The sequence below is a fragment of the Eulemur rufifrons genome, chromosome 30, assembly GCF_041146395.1.
Source record: "Eulemur rufifrons isolate Redbay chromosome 30, OSU_ERuf_1, whole genome shotgun sequence".
NCBI lineage: Eukaryota > Metazoa > Chordata > Mammalia > Primates > Lemuridae > Eulemur > Eulemur rufifrons.
Window position 1 is genome coordinate 86,746,917 of NC_091012.1, and position 19,674 is coordinate 86,766,590.

Below are 19,674 nucleotides of genomic sequence, written 5' to 3' on the forward strand. Positions count from 1 at the left end.
ATTTTGCCTAGCAAAGAGGGAGAGAACATCATATAAGAAATTCCAGGGAAGGTATGGAATTGTACAAGTATGTAGCATGTATAAGCAGTATTTCATTGTGGTTTGAATACAGATGCATAGTGAGCTCTCTAAAAGTAATGGAAATTGGTTGGTCCGAGTGCAGTGGTGTTTACAACTAATTGATCACAACCAGTTACAGATTCCTTTGTTCCTTCTCCACTCCCAGTGCTCCACTTGACCAGCCTTAAGAAAATAAAATAAAATAAAGTAATGGAAATCACCAGGGCCCAGACACAGAGAGGAAACTCATGAACAGAAATGGTAAATTCAAGAAGGTATGGACAGGCACGGTGGCTCATGCCTGTAATTCTAGCACTCTGGGAGGCCGAGGCGGGAGGATTGCTTGAGCTCAGGAGTTCGAGACCAGACTGAGCAAGAGCGAGACCCCGTCTCTACTAAAAATAGAAAGAAATTAGCCAGGCATGGTGGTGCATGCCTGTAGTCCCAGCTACCCGGGAGGCTGAGGCAGAAGGATCGCTTGAGCCCAGGAGTTTGAGGTTGCTGTGAACTAGGCTGACGCCACGGCACTCTAGCCCAGGCAAGAGAGTGAGACTCTGTCTCAAGAAAAAAAAAAAAAAAGAAGGTATGCCATGGAAGCCCTAAGGATATTTAGTCTTGAGACTAGCAACTTTGATTTTCACCTACCCAGGGACAGGATACAAGATGGCCTCAAGCCCCTCAATAAGGTGAAGAGTTCTTAAACCCATTCTTAAAGCTGAATGCCTTTAAAGGGTACATATGCCATGGAAGAATAGGATACCAAAAAAATTGCTTATCAATTTGGGAGATGACAGGGAAGCTTATCTGTTTCAGCTTGGGCTCTTAGTTGGAGAAAATAGATTCATTGGTGGCTTTATCTCACATACTTTATGGTTTGAAGTTTTAGTCATTTAGTCTAAAAATCCCAAGCTGAAATAACAACCTCAAAAGTAATTATAGGTTGATAATCCCTTGGGGCACCTGGCAGAAACAAATAGAGAATCACTCTGGGGATCTATGACCTTAACCTAGACTACGCAGGAGTCTCAGAGCATAGCTACACCTGAGAAAACAACCTCAGGAAAAGCTAGCAACAAAAAGTGTTAGCAGTCAACCTGAGGAAAGTTAGCACACAAAACAAATAGCATGATTAGATTCTTAAGAACTTCGAATAATAGAGCTATTGGATAAAGACTATAAAATAAGTATATCTAAATTGATATTTTAAAAATCATAAGTATAACTTTATGCCAGAAAACTTTAAACTTAGATAAAATGGACAGTATTCAAGAAAAATATAACTCAACAACATTGAGTGTTCATTGCACTTATTTCATAGTAGCCAAAAATAAGCAACAACCTAGACATCTATGAAGAGGAGAACTGATAAATGATGGTATATTATTAATGCAGTGGAATACTACATGGCAATTAGAATGATTCAATGGGAGCTCCATGACAAGCATGAATAAGTATCACTTTGAGTAAAAAACTACATTGAGTGAAAAAGTTATTTGCAGGATGATACAAATAATATGGTACCATTTATGTACGGTTTTAAAACATGCAAAGATGATGTATAGTTTAGGGATACACATGCATTAATAGTAAAAATACAAAAACATGTGTAGAAATGGTAAATATAGAATTCAAGGGTTTAGTTATCTATCAGAAAGGAGAGAGGGAAAGAGAGAGTGGGATTGGGTAGGGTCACATATTAGGCTTCAACTGTATCAGAAGAAGATTTAACAATGTTAAAATTTGATGAAGATGGGATGTGGAAGCATAGCTGTTCATTACATTCTATATACTTTTCTGAGTATTTAAATTTTTATAACAAAAATATAAATGTAAAGTACTTAGTGTTAAAAATCAATTGAGAAAGTATGTCAACAGGTTAAACATGTAAATTCCTTATTTTAAATCAAACTATTTATATTTAAATCTTTTAATAGATTAGGTGATAGTTTGTGGGGAAAATGTGTAAGGATAAAATCATTTAACCATGGTATGGCAATTCTGGGGTCCATTCCTGTTTATATTTTCCAGAATCCTAGTAGCACAGTAAAATGTTTCCTCTCCCAAGGTCTTTTCTTTCTTGATCTCTGAATCTCTCTGTCTCTGTTGATTCCTGTCTCTTGGGATATTTTTGAGGGGTATTACTCTCTCAGGGCCTGGGAGGGTTTCCTACCTCTTGGGGTCTCTGTCTTTCTGAGCTCCCCACCCATATCCCCAGAGTCTGCCTCTCCCACTTACATTCTCTCAGGGTTCATCCCTTGCTTGTTCTCTCACTTGGCATTTATCACCACCCTTCCTGTCTTTCTTTCAACCTCCCTCCCCTACTTCCTGTCTGTCTTTCTCTGTCTAGAGCTTTCTCTCTGGGGGTGGTCTCTCTTTTCATGCTACATGCATGCACTCCTGCCTGTCTCTTTTTTCCTCCCCTCTCCCGAATCTCCATCAGTCTCTTTCTTTCTGAGTCTCTTTGGATTGATCTATTTCTGTATCTCTTGCTCACTTTCATTTTCTTTCCTGATTTACCTACTTATTTATATTCCATTTATTTTATTTAGGTAAAGCTACTTCCTCTTCTAATCCAAGCAGCCCAGCTCCAGATTGGTACAAAGATTTTGTTACAGATGCTGATGCTGAGGTTTTAGAGCATTCTGGAAAAATGGTACTGCTCTTTGAAATTCTTCGAATGGCAGAGGAAATTGGGGATAAAGTGTAAGTGCTTTCCTATATTTATTATATAAATGAACCTTTTGAGAACCTTTCTATTGCTTAAACAACTTATTTGAACAAATCTATTATGTTTTTTTTTCTTTCTAAAGATATTATTTTCTTTGGTTATTATAGTGCTAGGCCAGTACAAACAACTGTCTTCCTTGTGAGCCACTAGTTCTGACTGAATATTTAGATTATTTCTTCGGTGCTGTTTTCTGCTTTTAGCTATTGCATCTGGAGCTTGTTTCTTTGAGTCTAGCTTTTAATTGATATCTGTGTTTTGCCATCTTCAAAATTATTTTTCAGTCCATGTAGTATGGCTTCTACCCTGTTGTCATACTTTACTGAGATTTTCCCCCCCTAAAGTCACTAGTGACCTTCTAATCTGCAAATCTAGTGGACAGCTCTCAGACTTTATTTCACCTGTTTGATTATTCTTTATCATTTTTCCTTTCTTTTTTGTTCCTGTTTGTTTTACTTCTAACATTTGTGCCACCATTCCCTCCTTTGCATCTCCACCTCCAATCTCACCCTTAAAATTACCATTCAGAAAACGTATTTTTAAGGTTCTGAACCAGACTTACTGTATAGGCTATTGCAAGGTCTCAACATCTGATTATAAAATAGTTTTAAAAAGTATCTGTGATGCTCTCAATAATATAAGGCTAAACTAAAATAATGTTTCATCTTTAAAAAAATCAAGCTTGATTTCTTTAACCCTCTTGTAAAGAGGCAAAACCCTCTATTATATTCCAATACCATTTTTTAATAGACCTCTACTCTTAATGCTCTTAATGCATTTTAACATACCTGTTTATATGTATTTCCATTGGATAGTAAGTTGTTTGAAGACACAGACTATTTTATGCTTTTTTATTAACCACTATATCTGGGACCTAGTAAGTGCTCATTAAAAGTTATTTTGGTTGTATATTGCCACTTAATTTACACAGAAACAAGTGGTTCAGGTAAGGGATGATGTTGGCGTACTATTAATACCACTACATTGGTAATAGTGGAGACAAAGGGTATGTGTTGGAGTAGAAACAATGAGGTTAGATAGATTAAATACAGGGCAGTGAGGAGGAGAGAGTAGTCAAAGAATGTCTCCTAAGCTTCCAGCTTCAGTGGCTGATGGATTATGGTATTATTTACTATGATGGAGAAGATCAGGGAGAACTAAGTTTATTATAGGAAATAAAGAGTTCTGCTCTGGCTATGTTAAGTTTGAGAGGCCTATTAGGTATCGTGAGAAATATGAAATAGGAAATGAATATTGGAGTTCAGAGTTCCTGAAAGATCAGATGAGATTATTGTCGTAGACATGCTTTTTTTTTTTTTTTTTTTGCTGTCAACTTCTGTGATTTAAAATTAATTTTTATGGCTTCTATATAAGAATTTTAAAATGGGAGAAGGATTTTAGTTGTCTTTTAATTTCCTACCCAGGGCAAGAATTTCTTCTGCCATGTTCATAATAAATGTCCCCCAAGCCTCTACTATGATAGAATATTTGTCATCTCAGAAGGCTCCGTACAGTTGAATACTTCAAATTGTTAGGATATGTGTCCTTATCTTTAGCTTAGGCCTTACCCCTATGGCTGTCTCCCCTTTTGTCTAAAGTACAATGTGTCTACTACTTATTTTTTTTACTATTATTTTTAGTTATAAGCTGAACTCATAGATATCAATGTTAACACTATAAAACTGTATTTCTAGAATTGTGATTAGTACTATTCTTTATTTGTCTAACATTTTATTGTGGGAATTTATAAACATAACCAAAAAGTAGAAAAAATTTTACAGTGACTACCAATATACCCATCACTTAGATTCTATAATTAACATTTTACTGTATTTTCTTTATCATATATCTAACTGTCTATCCCTCTATTTATCCATCTTATTTTCTTGATGCATTTTAGAGAAGTTTTCAGACATCACAAGTACTACTGAAATTGACTTCTCTTTAGACAGTGGTGTTTATCTCTCTGTGACTTTTAGCCTTTTCCTCTCATTTCCTTGATCTGTTCTTTGTATGGCATAATTTCAGTCCTGACCCATGGTCATGAATATACTTCAGTTTGTTAGCACTCATCTCACAGTCTCAGAAACAAAACACTTCAACTGAGTTCTTCTTAACACAGAGTTATATTCTGGACCCTGTACTTCCATTCATGCAGTCCAATATAGAGGTGTTTTGTCAATGTCTAAATAGCACTATCGGTTCACATTGAACTTGGTCAGCTAAGACTCTTCTATTTTAGAAGAATTGCTGTCAAGTCAGACCCCCCCCCCATTCTCTATTTGTACAGTGGATCTTTTGAACACAAATGAAAACTTGCTATTTCAGAGAGCTAGAGATAAACAAATTTTGGTGATTTTAGCCAAAGATGTGCTATTAAATGTTTAACAGCTGGCTCACTACCTTCCCAAAATAGTAACAATAATAAGTATAAGAAGAAGAAAAGGCAAGCAAACAAAAAAGGAATGCTCTGATTTGTAGCATTTGCTATTTCCATGGTATAAATATTCTCACCATAGCGAATTTCAAGCTACCATCATTACATCAGAAGTGGGAAGAGATGCTAACAATCAACTCTCCTACTTCAGAGTAGTTACAGCCAACTCTAGTGGACCACTGATTTCAGCACAGCCCTTCTGACTTATTTGTTTTCTGTCATGTAAATATTAAATTTTGATTGAATCTTTATTCCCAGCTTGTTATGTGTGAATTAGATAAGTATTTCTTTTATATATTCATGTGAATCATTAATAAAATACCTAAAACCAAAATGGTTTATGCAGGTATGAAAATTATCAGTCAGGACAATAATTCTTCATGTTGTCTGCAGCTAGACAATGTTAACACAGATAACCATTAGTATAAAAACATTTAATCCTAGCAACTCTTTACCTTTTTCATAGTGAGACTTGTCTAAGTTCAGTGGTTTCCAGAAACAGCCTTAATCGCTAACTGACTCAGATCAACCTCTTTCCAGCATAGTAACCCAAATTCTAGGTTAATTCCAATTAAATAATTAGTATTTCTAAGAAGTTCAGTTCTTATAGGAACTGTCAAGAACTTAATTTATAGCTCATAAAGAATCAATTCAGTGAAGTTTTTGATTCTGGAAAAGATAAACTACTAAAGGGTTGAGGCATAGCCATTGCTTTAAGCTGAGCACCAGCAGTCAGTTCATTTCTTTATCAGCATTCTAGAAGTAGGCAACTGGGAGATAGTAGACCCCAGCAGTGCAGAACTTAGAAGGCCATACAATAGAAGATGCATGTGTGTTTAAGTCCAATAGGTATTTTATAGCTTCAGTTCTACTAAATCTGAAGACATCTAGCAGTATGTGTTGAAGATCTTCTGGAGTCATAAGCACCTCCCTCTCCTATAGTAGAGCTTTCAGAATCAAAACAAAACTTAAAAAAGCGTGCTTGTCACAGGTATATAGTTTCTTATATACTGACCTACTTTTGCTTGCCTATATAAGGGGGAGAGAAGGAGACCTCCTACGTTCTCTTTCATTTTTTTCATTTCCAGTGGGTAATTATGTCCATTTACTTCTCACTAAGTAGTGGTTAGATTAGAGTAGTGGTTTGCAAACTTTCTCAGAGGCCCTGCAAGTTGGTGACCTTAGAGCAGAAGGTGAGGGAAAAAATATTTTTCCTTTTATTCCCATAGTGCCTAAAGCAGCTTGATTTTATTATTTATTTTATTTTAACTCCACATAAAACTTCATGTGAACGAATAGTTTTTTCATGGCTAAAAAGGACTTAGAAAACTGCTATGATCAAGAATCAGGAATTTTGGACATAATTGAAATGGAATGACAAAGTGTTGTAGATTGCACATAATTTTAAATTACTAAAATACTTTTAATAGGAAAAACTTGTTTTACATTCTTTAAACAGATGAAGTTTATCTAATTTATCAACTTTTTTTAACCAGTCATACTTTGTGTCATGTGTAAAAAGTTGTTTTCTTAATCCAAGTTACAAAGATTTTCTTCTGTGTTCTTCTGAGCATTCTGTAGTTTTTACATTTTGCATTTATATTTATGTTCTATTTTGAGTTAATTTTTGTATAAAGCATGAGCTTTAGGTCAAAGTTCATTTTTTTTTTTAATATGGATACCCAGTTTTGCCTAGACCATTGTTGAAAAGACTGTCCTTTTTCCATTGAATTATCTGTGTCCTATTGTCAAAAATCAATTAATCATACAGTGTGGCTCTATATCTAGACTCTATTCTGTTCCATTGATCTGTGCCTGTCCCTTCACCATTACTACACTGTCTTGATTACCTTTGTAAGTATTGAAGTCATGTAGAGTTAGGCCTCCAACTTTGTTTTTCTTTTTCAGAATTATCTTGGCTACTCTGTATGTGGCATTCCCATATAAATTTTATAATCATTTTATTTCTACACACAAAAAATCCTGCTGGGATTTTGATTACCATTGTGTTAAATTTGTACATCAGTTTAGGAAGAAGTGATATCTTTATTTGGTGAATCTTCTAATCCACGAACACTAATCTGTTTTTTTAGCCTTGTTTTCAGCCAGTCCCTCATATCTCTGGACTTGATTGAAGATTTTCTTGAATTGGCTAGTAGGGAGAAGACAGAAGATAAAGATAAACCTCTTATTTATAAAGGTGAGCTACGAACACTTTGATATTTTGTTTTTAAAAATACTCATTTAAACATATCATACAAACATTTTAACAGATTTTTATTGTGTATATTTGAGGTATGCAACATGATGTTATAGGATCTATATAGATAGTAAAATGTTTACTCTAGTGAAGTGGATTAATATATCTATCATCTCACATAGTTTTTTTTTTTTTTTTTTGGTGACAAGAGCAGCAAACATCTACTTAGTTAACAAAAATCCCTAATAATATAGTCTTTGTTGTTGCGATTGTAGAATAAATTAAAATTTTTGTCTTTTTAAACAGCTTTAATAAAGTATAATTTACATCCTATACAATTCACCCATGTAAAGTATAAAAATCAAAGGTTTTAGTATATTCACAGATATGTGCAATCATCACTAGAGTCAGTTTTTGAACATTTTTTTTTTTTTTTTTTTTTTTTTTTTTTTTTTTTGAGACAGAGTCTCACTCTGTTGCCCAGGCTAGAGTGAGTGCCGTGGCTTCAGCCTAGCTCACAGCAACCTCAAACTCCTGAGCTCAAGTGATCCTCCTGTCTCAGCCTCCCGAGTAGCTGGGACTACAGGCATGCGCCACCATGCCCGGCTAATTTTTTCTATATATATTTTTAGCTGTCCATATAATTTCTTTCTATTTTTAGTAGAGGTGGGGTCTCGCTCTTGCTCAGGCTGGTCTCGAACTCCTGAGCTCAAACGATCCGCCCACCTCGGCCTCCCAGAGAGCTAGGATTACAGGCGTGAGCCACCGCGCCCGGCCAGTTTTTGAACATTTTAATCACCACCATATAAAACCCTGAACCCTTTATTATTTCCTTCTCCCCTACTCAACTCCCTCACACATAAGCAACCACTAATCTACTTTATGTCTCTAACAGATTGACCTATTATGTACTATTCATATAAATGGAAACATACAATATGCGGTCTTTTGTGACTGGCTTCTTTCACTTCACAAGCAGGGTTTTGAAGAGGTATTTGCACACCCATGTTTATTAGCAGCATTGTTCACAATTGCCAAAAGGCAGAAGCAACCCAAGTATCCATCGACAGATAAATGGATAAAAGAAAGGAAGCTTTGATACATGGTGCAACATGGATGAATCTGTTATGGTTTTTTTGTTTGTTTGTTTGTTTATTTGTTTTTTTTGTTTGTTTGTTTGTTTTTTGAGATAGAGTCTCACTCTGTTGCCCATGGTAGTAGAGTGCTGTGGCATCAGCCTAGCTCACAGCAACCTCAAACTCCTGGGCTCAAGCAATCCTGCCTCAGCCTCCCGAGTAGCTGGGACTACAGGCATGCGCCACCATGAATCTGTTATGTTAAGTGAAATAAACCAGTCACAAAAGGACAAATATTGTATGATTCATATTACATGAGGTTCCTAGAGACTTAAAATAGAATGGTGTTTGCCAGGGGCTATGGGAAGGGGGAGATGGGGTGTGAAAGATCAGATAACAAGGCTTCCCAGAGTGCCTCATCGTGTATGGGAATTCTCATTAAAAATCTGTCATTGAGCACAGATTCACTCTACTAGTTATCCATTTTGCATCTCTGTCTAGCACCAAGCTCGATGTGCATGTAGTAGGTCCATAGTAAATACTTGTTGAACTGGCAAGGAAATAAATTACCCTTTTCTGGATCTTCTCTCGTTTTGTTTACATAGAGAATAATGCACTAATGATGCATTTTCTTTTGTGCCCCTTACATTTCAGTGCTAGGTATACACTAGCACCTTTTATCTTTCTCATCCTCTCCTTTTTTGTTTCTAGCATCCCTTATTGGCATATTTTAACATATATATGTATAGTGTGTATGTCTACTTCCTTAATTTGACTATAACTGAGAGTAATCTTAGCTTAAATATGTTTTTCTATTATCCTTATGTATTTTATTACTCAGATTCTTTGTTCTGGCAGTGTTTCATTATTTCTGCCACCATCGATAAATGGAAAAATATCCCTTTTAATATATATACCTATAGTATTGTAATTACATGTGTCTCTATCTTCAATGCATAAAAACAATTCACATTGTTCTAATTTGTATTTTTCTGACCACTAATAAGATTGTATATTTTTTTCATATGCTTGCTAGTTTATTTCTAATTTTATAAATTGTATTCAGCAAACATTTGTTTTAACTATCATTCAGGCTGGTCTATCTTCTGAGTTACTACTATTACTACTACCACTACCACTAGTACTGTGTATTGAGCACTGAGCTAGGTTCAAAGGGTATTACAGAAAATAATTACGTGGTATTAAAGGGGAACAAACACACACAATATTTGCCATAATAGAGATAGGTATAATTTACTATAGGATCTTGCATAATATTAAGTGCTCAATAAGCTTTTGTTGTTTTTTTTTTTGTTGTTGTTGTTTGTTTTGAGACAGGGTCTCACTCTGTTGCCCAGTCTAGATTATAGTGGCGTCATGATAGCTCACAGCAACCTCGAACTCCTGGCCTCAAGCCATCCTCCTGCCTCAGCCTCCTGAGTAGCTGGGACTTATAGGCATGTGCCACCACGCCCAGCTGATTTTTCTATTTTTTTTCTTTTTTTTTTTTTTGGTAGAGATGTGGTCTCGATCTTGCTCAGGCTGGTCTCGAACTGCTGGCCTTAAGCAATCCTCCTACCTCGGCCTCCCAAAGTGCTAGGATTTCAGGTGTGAGCCACCACACCTGACCTCAATAAGCTTTTAATTACTTTGTGACAGGGACTATTCTAAGTGGGTTTTTAAAAAATATTAATTCATTTAATCCTTACAGCAACCCTGTATAATCAGTAGTTACTCTGATTATCCCCATTTTTTAGATGAAGAAACTGAGGCACAGGAGTTTAATTACTTGCCATAGTGAGAATGTTAGGAAATGGTGAAACTGAGATTATACTCAGGGAGTCTCACTCCAAGATCTGTGTTCTTAACCAGTAACCTATATTGACTATCAGGTTGTAAGCATTGGATGCATGGAGGTAGTATTATTAGAGATTGTTCATTTGCATTATCACAGAAGGTGAGTATGTTGAAATGCTTTTTAAAATAGTCATATCATTTTCAATTCATTTATGATTAGCATATTTACCTTAATAATTATCCAGTTCGAGTAAACAATTAATGCAAATGTGACTCTAGCCTCTTACCTTTTTATCTAACCATCTGTCTCAAATTATTTTTTCCCTTGATATGTATGCCTTTTTTCTAATTGAAAGAAATAAAAATCATAAATAAAATTACTTTCCTAGACATTACTGAATTTTTAGCAAGGAAATTCTAGGTTTTCAATATCAGTAAAGACATGGGTAAGTAATCAAGGTGTGGAAAAGCATCTTTTTAACATACTAAATTTAAAGAGTTTACTGAAAAGACATAAGTCTCAGTTTTGTTAACATGTCTTTATGTTAAGTCTCTAGGATAGGGCATTATAATATGAATTTTGCTTACATGACAAATAGTAGTGTTGTGTTTACAATTAGAGAATTAGGATAGAAATCATCTATGATACAATATAAAAATATCATAAACTCTTAATCCCTCAATATTTTAATATCAATGCAAGTATTGGGTAAAATATCACCTAAAATTGACATATTAGATCACTAATTTATAAAGTTGCAATCCTTTACACATACACAAACAATATTCATGAAATGGTAACATATGCTGACATTTGTGGCTAGCTGTAGAATAGTTTTGGGCACACAGTAGGCATTCGGTAAATACTTGTTCAGTGAATGAATAAAGGCATTCTTTGCTGGGAGGCCGAGGCGGGTGGATCGCTCGAGGTCAGGAGTTCGAGACCAGCCTGAGCAAGAGTGAGACCCCGTCTCTACTAAAAATAGAAAGAAATTATATGGACAACTAAAATACATATATACAAAAAAATTAGCCGGGCATGGTGGCGCATGCCTGTAGTCCCAGCTACTCGGGAGGCTGAGGCAGTAGGATCGCTTAAGCCCAGGAGTTTGAGGTTGCTGTGAGCTAGACTGACGCCACGGCACTCACTCTAGCCCAGGCAACAGAGTGAGACTCTGTCTCAAAAAAAAAAAAAAAAAGGCATTCTTTGTTTCTATTTTTTATCTGATTATTATCAAGTCATTAATAAGGAGGTAAAACTTGGCCATTTATAGATTTAATTAAAAGCAAGCCACATGTGCAAAATGTAATTTAATCATATTCTTGTGGATTCTAATCAAGAAAACTCTTTTAAGAAATTCTCATGTAGGCCGGGCGCGGTGGCTCACGCCTGTAATCCTAGCACTCTGGGAGGCCGAGGTGGGCGGATCGTTTGAGCTCAAGAGTTCGAGACCAGCCTGAGCAAGAGCGAGACCCCACCTCTACTAAAAATAGAAAGAAATTATATGGACAGCTAAAAATATATAGAGAAAAAAATTAGCCGGGCATGGTGGCGCATGCCTGTAGTCCCAGCTACTCGGGAGGCTGAGACAGGAGGATCGCTTGAGCTCAGGAGTTTGAGGTTGCTGTGAGCTAGGCTGACGCCACGGCACTCACTCTAGCCTGGGCAACAGAGTGAGACTCTGTCTCAAAAAAAAAAAAAAAAAAAAAAAAAAGAAATTCTCATGTAGATGAAATAGGTTTTAAAAATAGTTGTATTCATCAATATCTATTTGAATGAAATCTGTGATGAATTTATTTGTAATATAATTACTCCTTGATTAGGAAAAGTATATACTGTATTTTGATATATAAATAGAATATGTATAACTCACTTTTAAATAGTGAGTGAGGAGGAAAATCTACTAATATTAGCAGAGCAATTTATCAAATCCCTTTTGTGCTTTTTTTTTTTTGTTAAATTTTCAGGTGAAGGGAAGTGGCTTCGAAACATTGACTATTACCGTTTAGATGGTTCTACTACTGCACAGTCAAGGAAGAAGTGGGCTGAAGAATTTAATGATGAAACTAATGTGAGGTAGGAAAATTTTGTGTGTGTGTGTGTGTGTGTGGAGAGTGAGAAAGAGAGAGTTTTTTTATTTTCTGAGACAGAGTCTTGCTCTGTTGCCCTGGTTAGATTACAGTGGTATCATCATAGCTCATTGCAACCTCACATTCCTGGTGTCAAGTGGTCCTCCTGCTTCAGCCTCCCGAGTAGGTGGGACTACAGTCATGCACCACCATGCCCGGCTAGTTTTTTCTGTTTTCAGTAGAGACAGAGTCTTGCTCTCTCTCAGCCTGGTCTTGAACTCCTGAGCTCAAGTGATCCTCCTGCCTTGGCCTCCCAGAGTGCTAGAATTACAGGCCTGAGCCACCGTGCCCAGCCCCTTGTTGCCTTTTTAGTCTCACTTCTTTCGCTTAGTGAAATGTATTTGCCATTCATCCATGTTGTTGCGTGTGTCAATAGTTTGTTCTCATTTATTGTTGCATAGTATTCCATTGTAGGGATATATCACAGTTTGTTTAGCTGTTTCCAGTTGAGGGACATTTGAGTTCTTTCTGAAGAATTAAAATTGAAGCTGCGTTAAGCATTCATGTACAAGTTTTTGGGTGAACAAAGGTATTTACTTAAGTGAAATGAAAACTCAGGGTTGCCATTGCTGTGTTATATGGTAAGTTAATGTTTATCTTTGTAAGAAACTGCCAGTTTTCTTAAGTGACTATGTAATTTTGCATTTCCACCTGCAACATACGAGTGTTCCAGTTGCTCTTTATCCTTGCTTGCACTTGGTATTGTTATATTTTTTAAAAAATTATTTTACGCTAATAGATGTCTAATGGTATCTCTTGTGATTTTAATTTGCTGTTACCTAATGATAAATGATGTTGAGCATCTTTTCATGTACTCTTATTGAACATTTTTGTATCATCAACTATAGATATAAGGTGTGTTTACATTTGTGTTTACATTGTTGATGTTGCTTTTTAACTGTTAGTAATTGACAAAATCAAACTGCATTTGGAAAAGAAAAATTTATATATACAGTCATGTGTTGCTTAACAATGGTGATACATTTGGAGAAATATATTGTTAGGCAATTTTGCATTGGGTGAACATCCTAGAGTATACTTACACAAACCTAGATAGTATAGCCTACTAAACATCTAGGCTATATGGTATAGCATATTGCTCCTGCACTACAAACCTGTGCAGCATATTACTGTACTGAATACTGTGGCAATTGTAATGCAATGGTGAGTATTTGTGTATCTAAATATATCTAAACATAGAAAAGGTATGGTGAAAATATGGCATTATAATCTTATGGGACCACCATCATATATGTGGTCTATCATTGACCAAAACATTATGTGGCACATGACTGTATACATAGATGCACACACACATATGAGGGCTGTCTGGAAAGTATCCAGCCATTGTTAATATAACAACTCATATTACATGGCTGGATACTTTCCATACAGCCCTTGTATACAAAGGTGTGAAAGCATGGCCTTTAGATGGGGGATTAATTTTATGGAAAGATGACTGAAGTATGCCTTAAGAAATGTTTTAAACTATGAAGGGTATTATATTGTGTATGTAAAACATGTTTTAATTCTAGCAGATTCATGAAGTAGACTTAGGCTTAAGGCTAGAGATATTCTAGTTAGATCATAGAAAGATTAATAGTTACTGAAAATCTATTGTCTAGGAAAGCTTACAAAGGGGTGGTTTAAGTACAGTTAAGCTATAAACATGTGATTGATTATGTAAGCACTTGCAGAATAAATACATTTTATATTCTGTTTGCCCTGTTTTTAAAAATTATTTGTATATGAATGTGAAGAAGTAATTTTATTTAGTAACTCTGATTTTTTTAAACATAATCTAAACCTTTGACTTGCTCAGTTTACCAAAATTTTAAATATCAAAAAAGCATATGATCTGTCCCATAACATTCATACTTGATGATCAATAGGGAACAACATTGAAATTTAGATGCTGAGCTGTCAGCTTGGCTTACTCACCAGTGAATCCCTAAATATATGCCAAAAAGTATTTCATTCAAATTCATGCTTATGGGTTGAGTATCCCTTTTCTGAAATGCTTGGGAGCAGAAGTATTTCAGATTTCAGATTTTTTACGATTTTGGAATGTTTTTACCTGTTGAGCATCCCAAATCAGAAAATCTGAAATCCAAAATGCTCCAACAGGTATTTCCTTTGAGCATCATCATGTTGGCGCTCAAAAAGTTTCAGATATTGGAGCATTCAGACTTCAGATTGCTGGATTTGGTATGTTAACCTGCTTATACATATTATGGATTTGGAGGGTTACACTTGGGTAGCTGAATCCATCCAGATTAAATCCACAAACGTCTGTATATATCCTAACTTCTCATGACTCAGTAATTTTCAGAAAATAGGATATAAATATAATCCTTGTTTATACTAAAGTGATCTGAAAGAGACATTAAGATAAACCCTAAGATAATGACCATACTTAATCTTGTTGTGTTGTTACCTGGAAGTAGTTTTCAGCAGTCTCGGGCCCTGGTTAACTTAATACTATTTTCTATTTGTTTGTTTGTCTTTTTATTTAGAAATGATTATAGATTCTCCTTAACTTGCAAAGATAGTACAGAGAGGTCCTGTGAACCCTTCACGTAATTTTCTCCAATGGTTAGAACTTACATACCTATAGTATAATATCAAAACCAAGAAATTGATACTGTTTCAGTGTATATATCTATCTGTGCTTTTTAATCACATGCGTAATCAAGATACAGAAATATTCCATCACCACAAAGATCTCTCTCATATTGCCCTTTTATAGTCAAATCCATCCTTAATATCAACCTCATCAGTATCCCTAACCCCTGACAATGACTAATTTGTACTCCATCTCTATAATTTTGTCATATCAAGACATATAAATGGTATCATACTATATATGTGATCTTTTGAGATTGGCTTTTTTCACTCAGCAAAATGCTCTTGAGTTATATCCAAGTTGTCATGTGTATCAATAGTTTATTCCTTTTTATTACGGAGTAGTATTCCATGATATGGATGTATCACAGCTGATTAACCATTCACTTGTTGCAGGACATTTTAGTTATGTCTAGGTTTGGTTATTACAAATAAATCTGCTATGAACACAGTGTTTAGGTTTTTGTGTGGACCTAAGTTTTCATTTCTCTAGGATAAATGCCCAGGAGTGTTATTGCTAGGTTACATGGTAAGTTTGTGCTTAATTTTTTAGGAAATAGCCAAACTCTTTTTTTTTTTTGGATGTGAAGATTTTTTTTTATTTTATTTCATCTTATTATTATGGGGGATACAGAATTTCAGGTTACATACGTTGCCCATGTACCACCTGTCCCCCCAAGTCAAAGCTCCAGGCGTGTCCGTTCTCCAGATAGTGCGCGTTGTACCCATCATGTAGGTATATATCCCTCCCCTCCCCACCCCCCATTCCCGAGTCAGCACCTTCAAGCGTGACCATTCCCCAGACGGTGCGCAATGCACTCATTATGTAGGCATACACCCATCCCCTCCCCCCAACCCCCACCCCCCACCTCAGTCTGATATCCGATTGGTATCGTTCCCAGATGTGTATTTAGGTGACGATCAGGGAAACCAATTTTCTGGTGAGTACATGTGATGCTTGTTTTTCCATTCTTGGGATACTTCACTTAATATAATGGGCTCCAACTCTCTCTAGGAGAACCATAGAGATGTCGCATCTTCATTATTTCTTATAGCTGAGTAATATTCCATGGTATACATATACCACAGCTTACTAGAAATAGCCAAGCTCTTATCTCAAATGTCTGTATCATTTTATATTTCTACCAGCAATGTGTGAGAGATCAAGTTTTTCTGCATCTTCACCAGCATTTGGTATTATCACTATTTTTTATTTTAGGTGTTCTGATAGATGTGTGGTAGTATCTCATTGTCTTAATTTCCATTTCCTTGATAGCTAGTTATCTTGAATATCTTTTTATGTGTTTATTTGCCATCAAATACTGTATATCCTCTTTGGTTAAATGTCTCTTCATGTCTTTTTTTTTCCATTTTCTAATTGGATTTTTAAAAAATTATCGTAGAGCTTTGGGAGTTCTTTATATGATCTAGATATGAGTCCTTTGTCAGATAAATGGTTTACAAATATTTTCTGCCAGTTTATGGCTTATCTGTTCATCTTCTTCACAGGATATTTCCAGAGCAAAGTTTTTAATTTTGATGAAATATAGTTTGTCAATGATTGTTTGTTTGTTTGTTTTGATCATGCTTTTGACGTTAAGTCTAAGAACTCATCCCCAAAGCCATGGGTCCTGAAGATTTTCTCCTGTGTTGTGTTCTAAAAGTTTTATAATTTTACATCTTATATTTAGGTCCATGTGGCATCGTTAATTTTTGTATAAGGTGTGAAGTTTAGTTAAAGGCTTATATTTTGGGCTGTGGATGTCCAGCTGCTCCAGCATCCTTTGTTGAAAAAGCTATCCTTCCTTCACTGAATTGCTTTTGTACCTTTGTGAAAAATCAGTTGGCTATACTTGTGTGGGGCTGTTTCTCAGTTCATTATTCTTTTCCATTGATCCATATGTCTGTCCCTCTGTCATTACCACATAGCCTTGATTACTATAGCTATATAGTAAGCCTTAATATCACATTGACTGATTCTTCTCACTTTATTCTACTTTTTATGGATAGTTTTAGCTAGTCTAATTTCTTTGGGTTTTTTTTTTTTTTTCAACATAAATTTTATTTATTTATTTATTTATTTATTTTTTTGTTGAGACAGAGTCTCACTTTGTTGCCCAGGCTAGAGTGAGTGCCGTGGCGTCAGCCTAGCTCACAGCAACCTCAAACTCCTGGGCTCAAGCGATCCTCCTGCCTCAGCCTCCCGAGTAGCTGGGACTACAGGCATGCGCCACTATGCCCGGCTAATTTTTCTATATATATATTTTTAGTTGTCCATATAATTTCTTTCTATTTTTAGTAGAGACGGGGTCTCGCTCTTGCTCAGGCTGGTCTCAAACTCCTGACCTTGAGCGATCCACCCGCCTCGGCCTCCCAGAGTGCTAGGATTACAGGCATGAGCCACCGCGCCCGGCCTCAACATAAATTTTAGAATAAGATTGTCTATATCTACAAAAATTTTAGAGAGATTTTAGTAGGAATTGTATTAAATCTGTTACTTGCGGAGAATTGATATTTTTACTATATTGAGTCTTCTGATCTTTGAACATAGTATGGGTATCTCTCCATTATTTGATTTCTTTCATCAGGGTTTGTAGTTTTCAGCATACAAGTCTTGTATATCTCTTGTTAAATTTACACATAAGTATTTCTCTTTCTTTTAGTGATTGTAAATGATTTTGGTTTCCATGTGCTTATTGCTTACATATAGAAATGCAATTGATTTTTGTTTTGATCTTTTGTCTGTGATCTTGCTGAACTCATTTGTTCTAGGAGTTTGTTTTGTAGTTTCCTTGGGATTTTCTCCACATAGACCATTATGTTTTCTGCAAGTAGGAATAGTTTTATTTCTTCCTTTCTGATCTATATGACAAACGTTCATAATTTCCTTCTCTTGCCTTATCGCACTGGTTAGAACTTCAGTAATAATGTTGAGTAGCAGTGGTGAGAGTAGACGACTTGCCTTCTTCCTGATCTTAGGAGAAAAGCATTCAGTCTTCATTAACTATGATGTTATCTGTAAGTTTTTTGTAGATAACTCTTTATCAAGTTGAGGAAGTTCCCCTTTGTTCCTAATTTGCTGAGAGTTTTTATTATGAAAGGATGTTTAATTTTGTCAAATACTTTTTCTGCCTCATTTAGTATCATCTGTTTTTTCTTCTTTAGCCAGTTAATGTGGCATGTTACATAGATTTATTTTTGAATATTTAACCAGTCTTTTATCCCTGGAATAAACTCTACTTGGTCATGTGTTTAATTCTTCTTATGTAGTTCTGGGTTCTATTTGCTAATATTTTGTTGAGAGATAATCATGAGAGCTATGATACATATTTTGTTGTTTTTGTACTCTCTTTCTCTGGTTTTGGTATCAGGATAATACTGACCTCATAAAATGAGTTGAGAAGTGTTCTCTCTTCTGTTTTCTGAAAGTGATTATGTAGAATTTATGTTAATCTTAAATGTTTGCTAAAATCTGCCGGTGAAACTTTCTGGCCTTGGAGATTTCTTTTTTGAGAGTTTTAAAATCACTAATTAAATTCCCTTAATAGTTTTAGGACTATAAAAGTAATCTATTTCATATTGAATAGTTTACAGTAATTTGTGTTTTTTAAGGAATTAGTCTGTTTCATCTTGATCTCAAATTTATGTATAGAATTGTTCATAGCATTCTCTTATTATCCTTTTGATATCTGTAGGGTCTATAGTGATTGCCTCTGTTTCATTTCTAATATTGGTTATTTGTTTGTTCTCTTTGTCAGTCTTTCTAGAGGTTTATCAATTTTATTCATCTTTACAAAAAAACAGCTTTTTGTTTCATTGATTTTTTTTTTCTATTTTCATTTCATCTGGCTTTTGGTTTATTTTGTTCTTGTTCTACTTTCTTAAAGTAGAAGCTTACATTACTAATTTGATATAAGACTTTTCCTCTTTTATAATGTAAGCATTTAGTGTTATAAATTTCCCTTTCAGCACTGCTTTAACTATGACACAAATTGTGATATATTTTCATTCAGTTCATCATATTTTTTATTTCCTTTGAGACTTCCTCTTTGACACATAGCTAATAACGTTTAATTTCCAAGAGATTTCTATTATTTTTCTGTTACGGGTTTCTAGTTTGATTTAATTATGTTCAGAAAATATACTCTGTATGATTTCAGTTCTTTTTAATTTGTTGCATTTTGTTTTATGGCCCAAGATATTGTGTATCTTGGCATATGGTACACAGGCCCTTAAAGAGAATGTGTATTCTGCTATTGCTGAGGAGAGCGTTCTGTAAATGTTCATCATATTTTGTTCTTCGATGTTCTTCTTTATCCTTGCTGATTTTTTTAGTTGGTTATTCATTTTTGAGAGAGGAAGGTTGAAGCCTCCAGCTATAATTGTGGATTTGTCTGTTTCTCCCATCAGTTCTATCAGTTTTTGTTTCTCATATTTTCAGCTTTTGTTTAGGTTATACATATTTGGAATTGCTGTATCCCTCTCTGTCTCTCATAATTTTCTTTGCTGTGAAGTCTGTGTTATATGATACTATTAATAATATAAGCCAATCCTGTTTTATTTTGATTGATGTTTACATGGCATTTTTTTTTCATTCTTTTACTTTCAACTCTCGTATATTATT

The 19,674-nt window shown here is 35.1% G+C and overlaps 1 protein-coding gene across 2 annotated transcripts in view; it reads left to right on the plus strand.

Moving 5' to 3' along the window:
- Positions 1-19,674, plus strand: part of ATRX (ATRX chromatin remodeler) — a 216,863-nt gene that overhangs the window by 144,967 nt on the left and 52,222 nt on the right. For both annotated transcript variants that reach the window (XM_069464119.1, XM_069464120.1), the window contains 3 exons: positions 2,610-2,763; positions 7,316-7,422; positions 12,264-12,372. In XM_069464119.1, the coding sequence (XP_069320220.1) occupies positions 2,610-2,763; positions 7,316-7,422; positions 12,264-12,372 (370 nt within the window). The remainder of the gene's footprint in view (positions 1-2,609; positions 2,764-7,315; positions 7,423-12,263; positions 12,373-19,674) is intronic.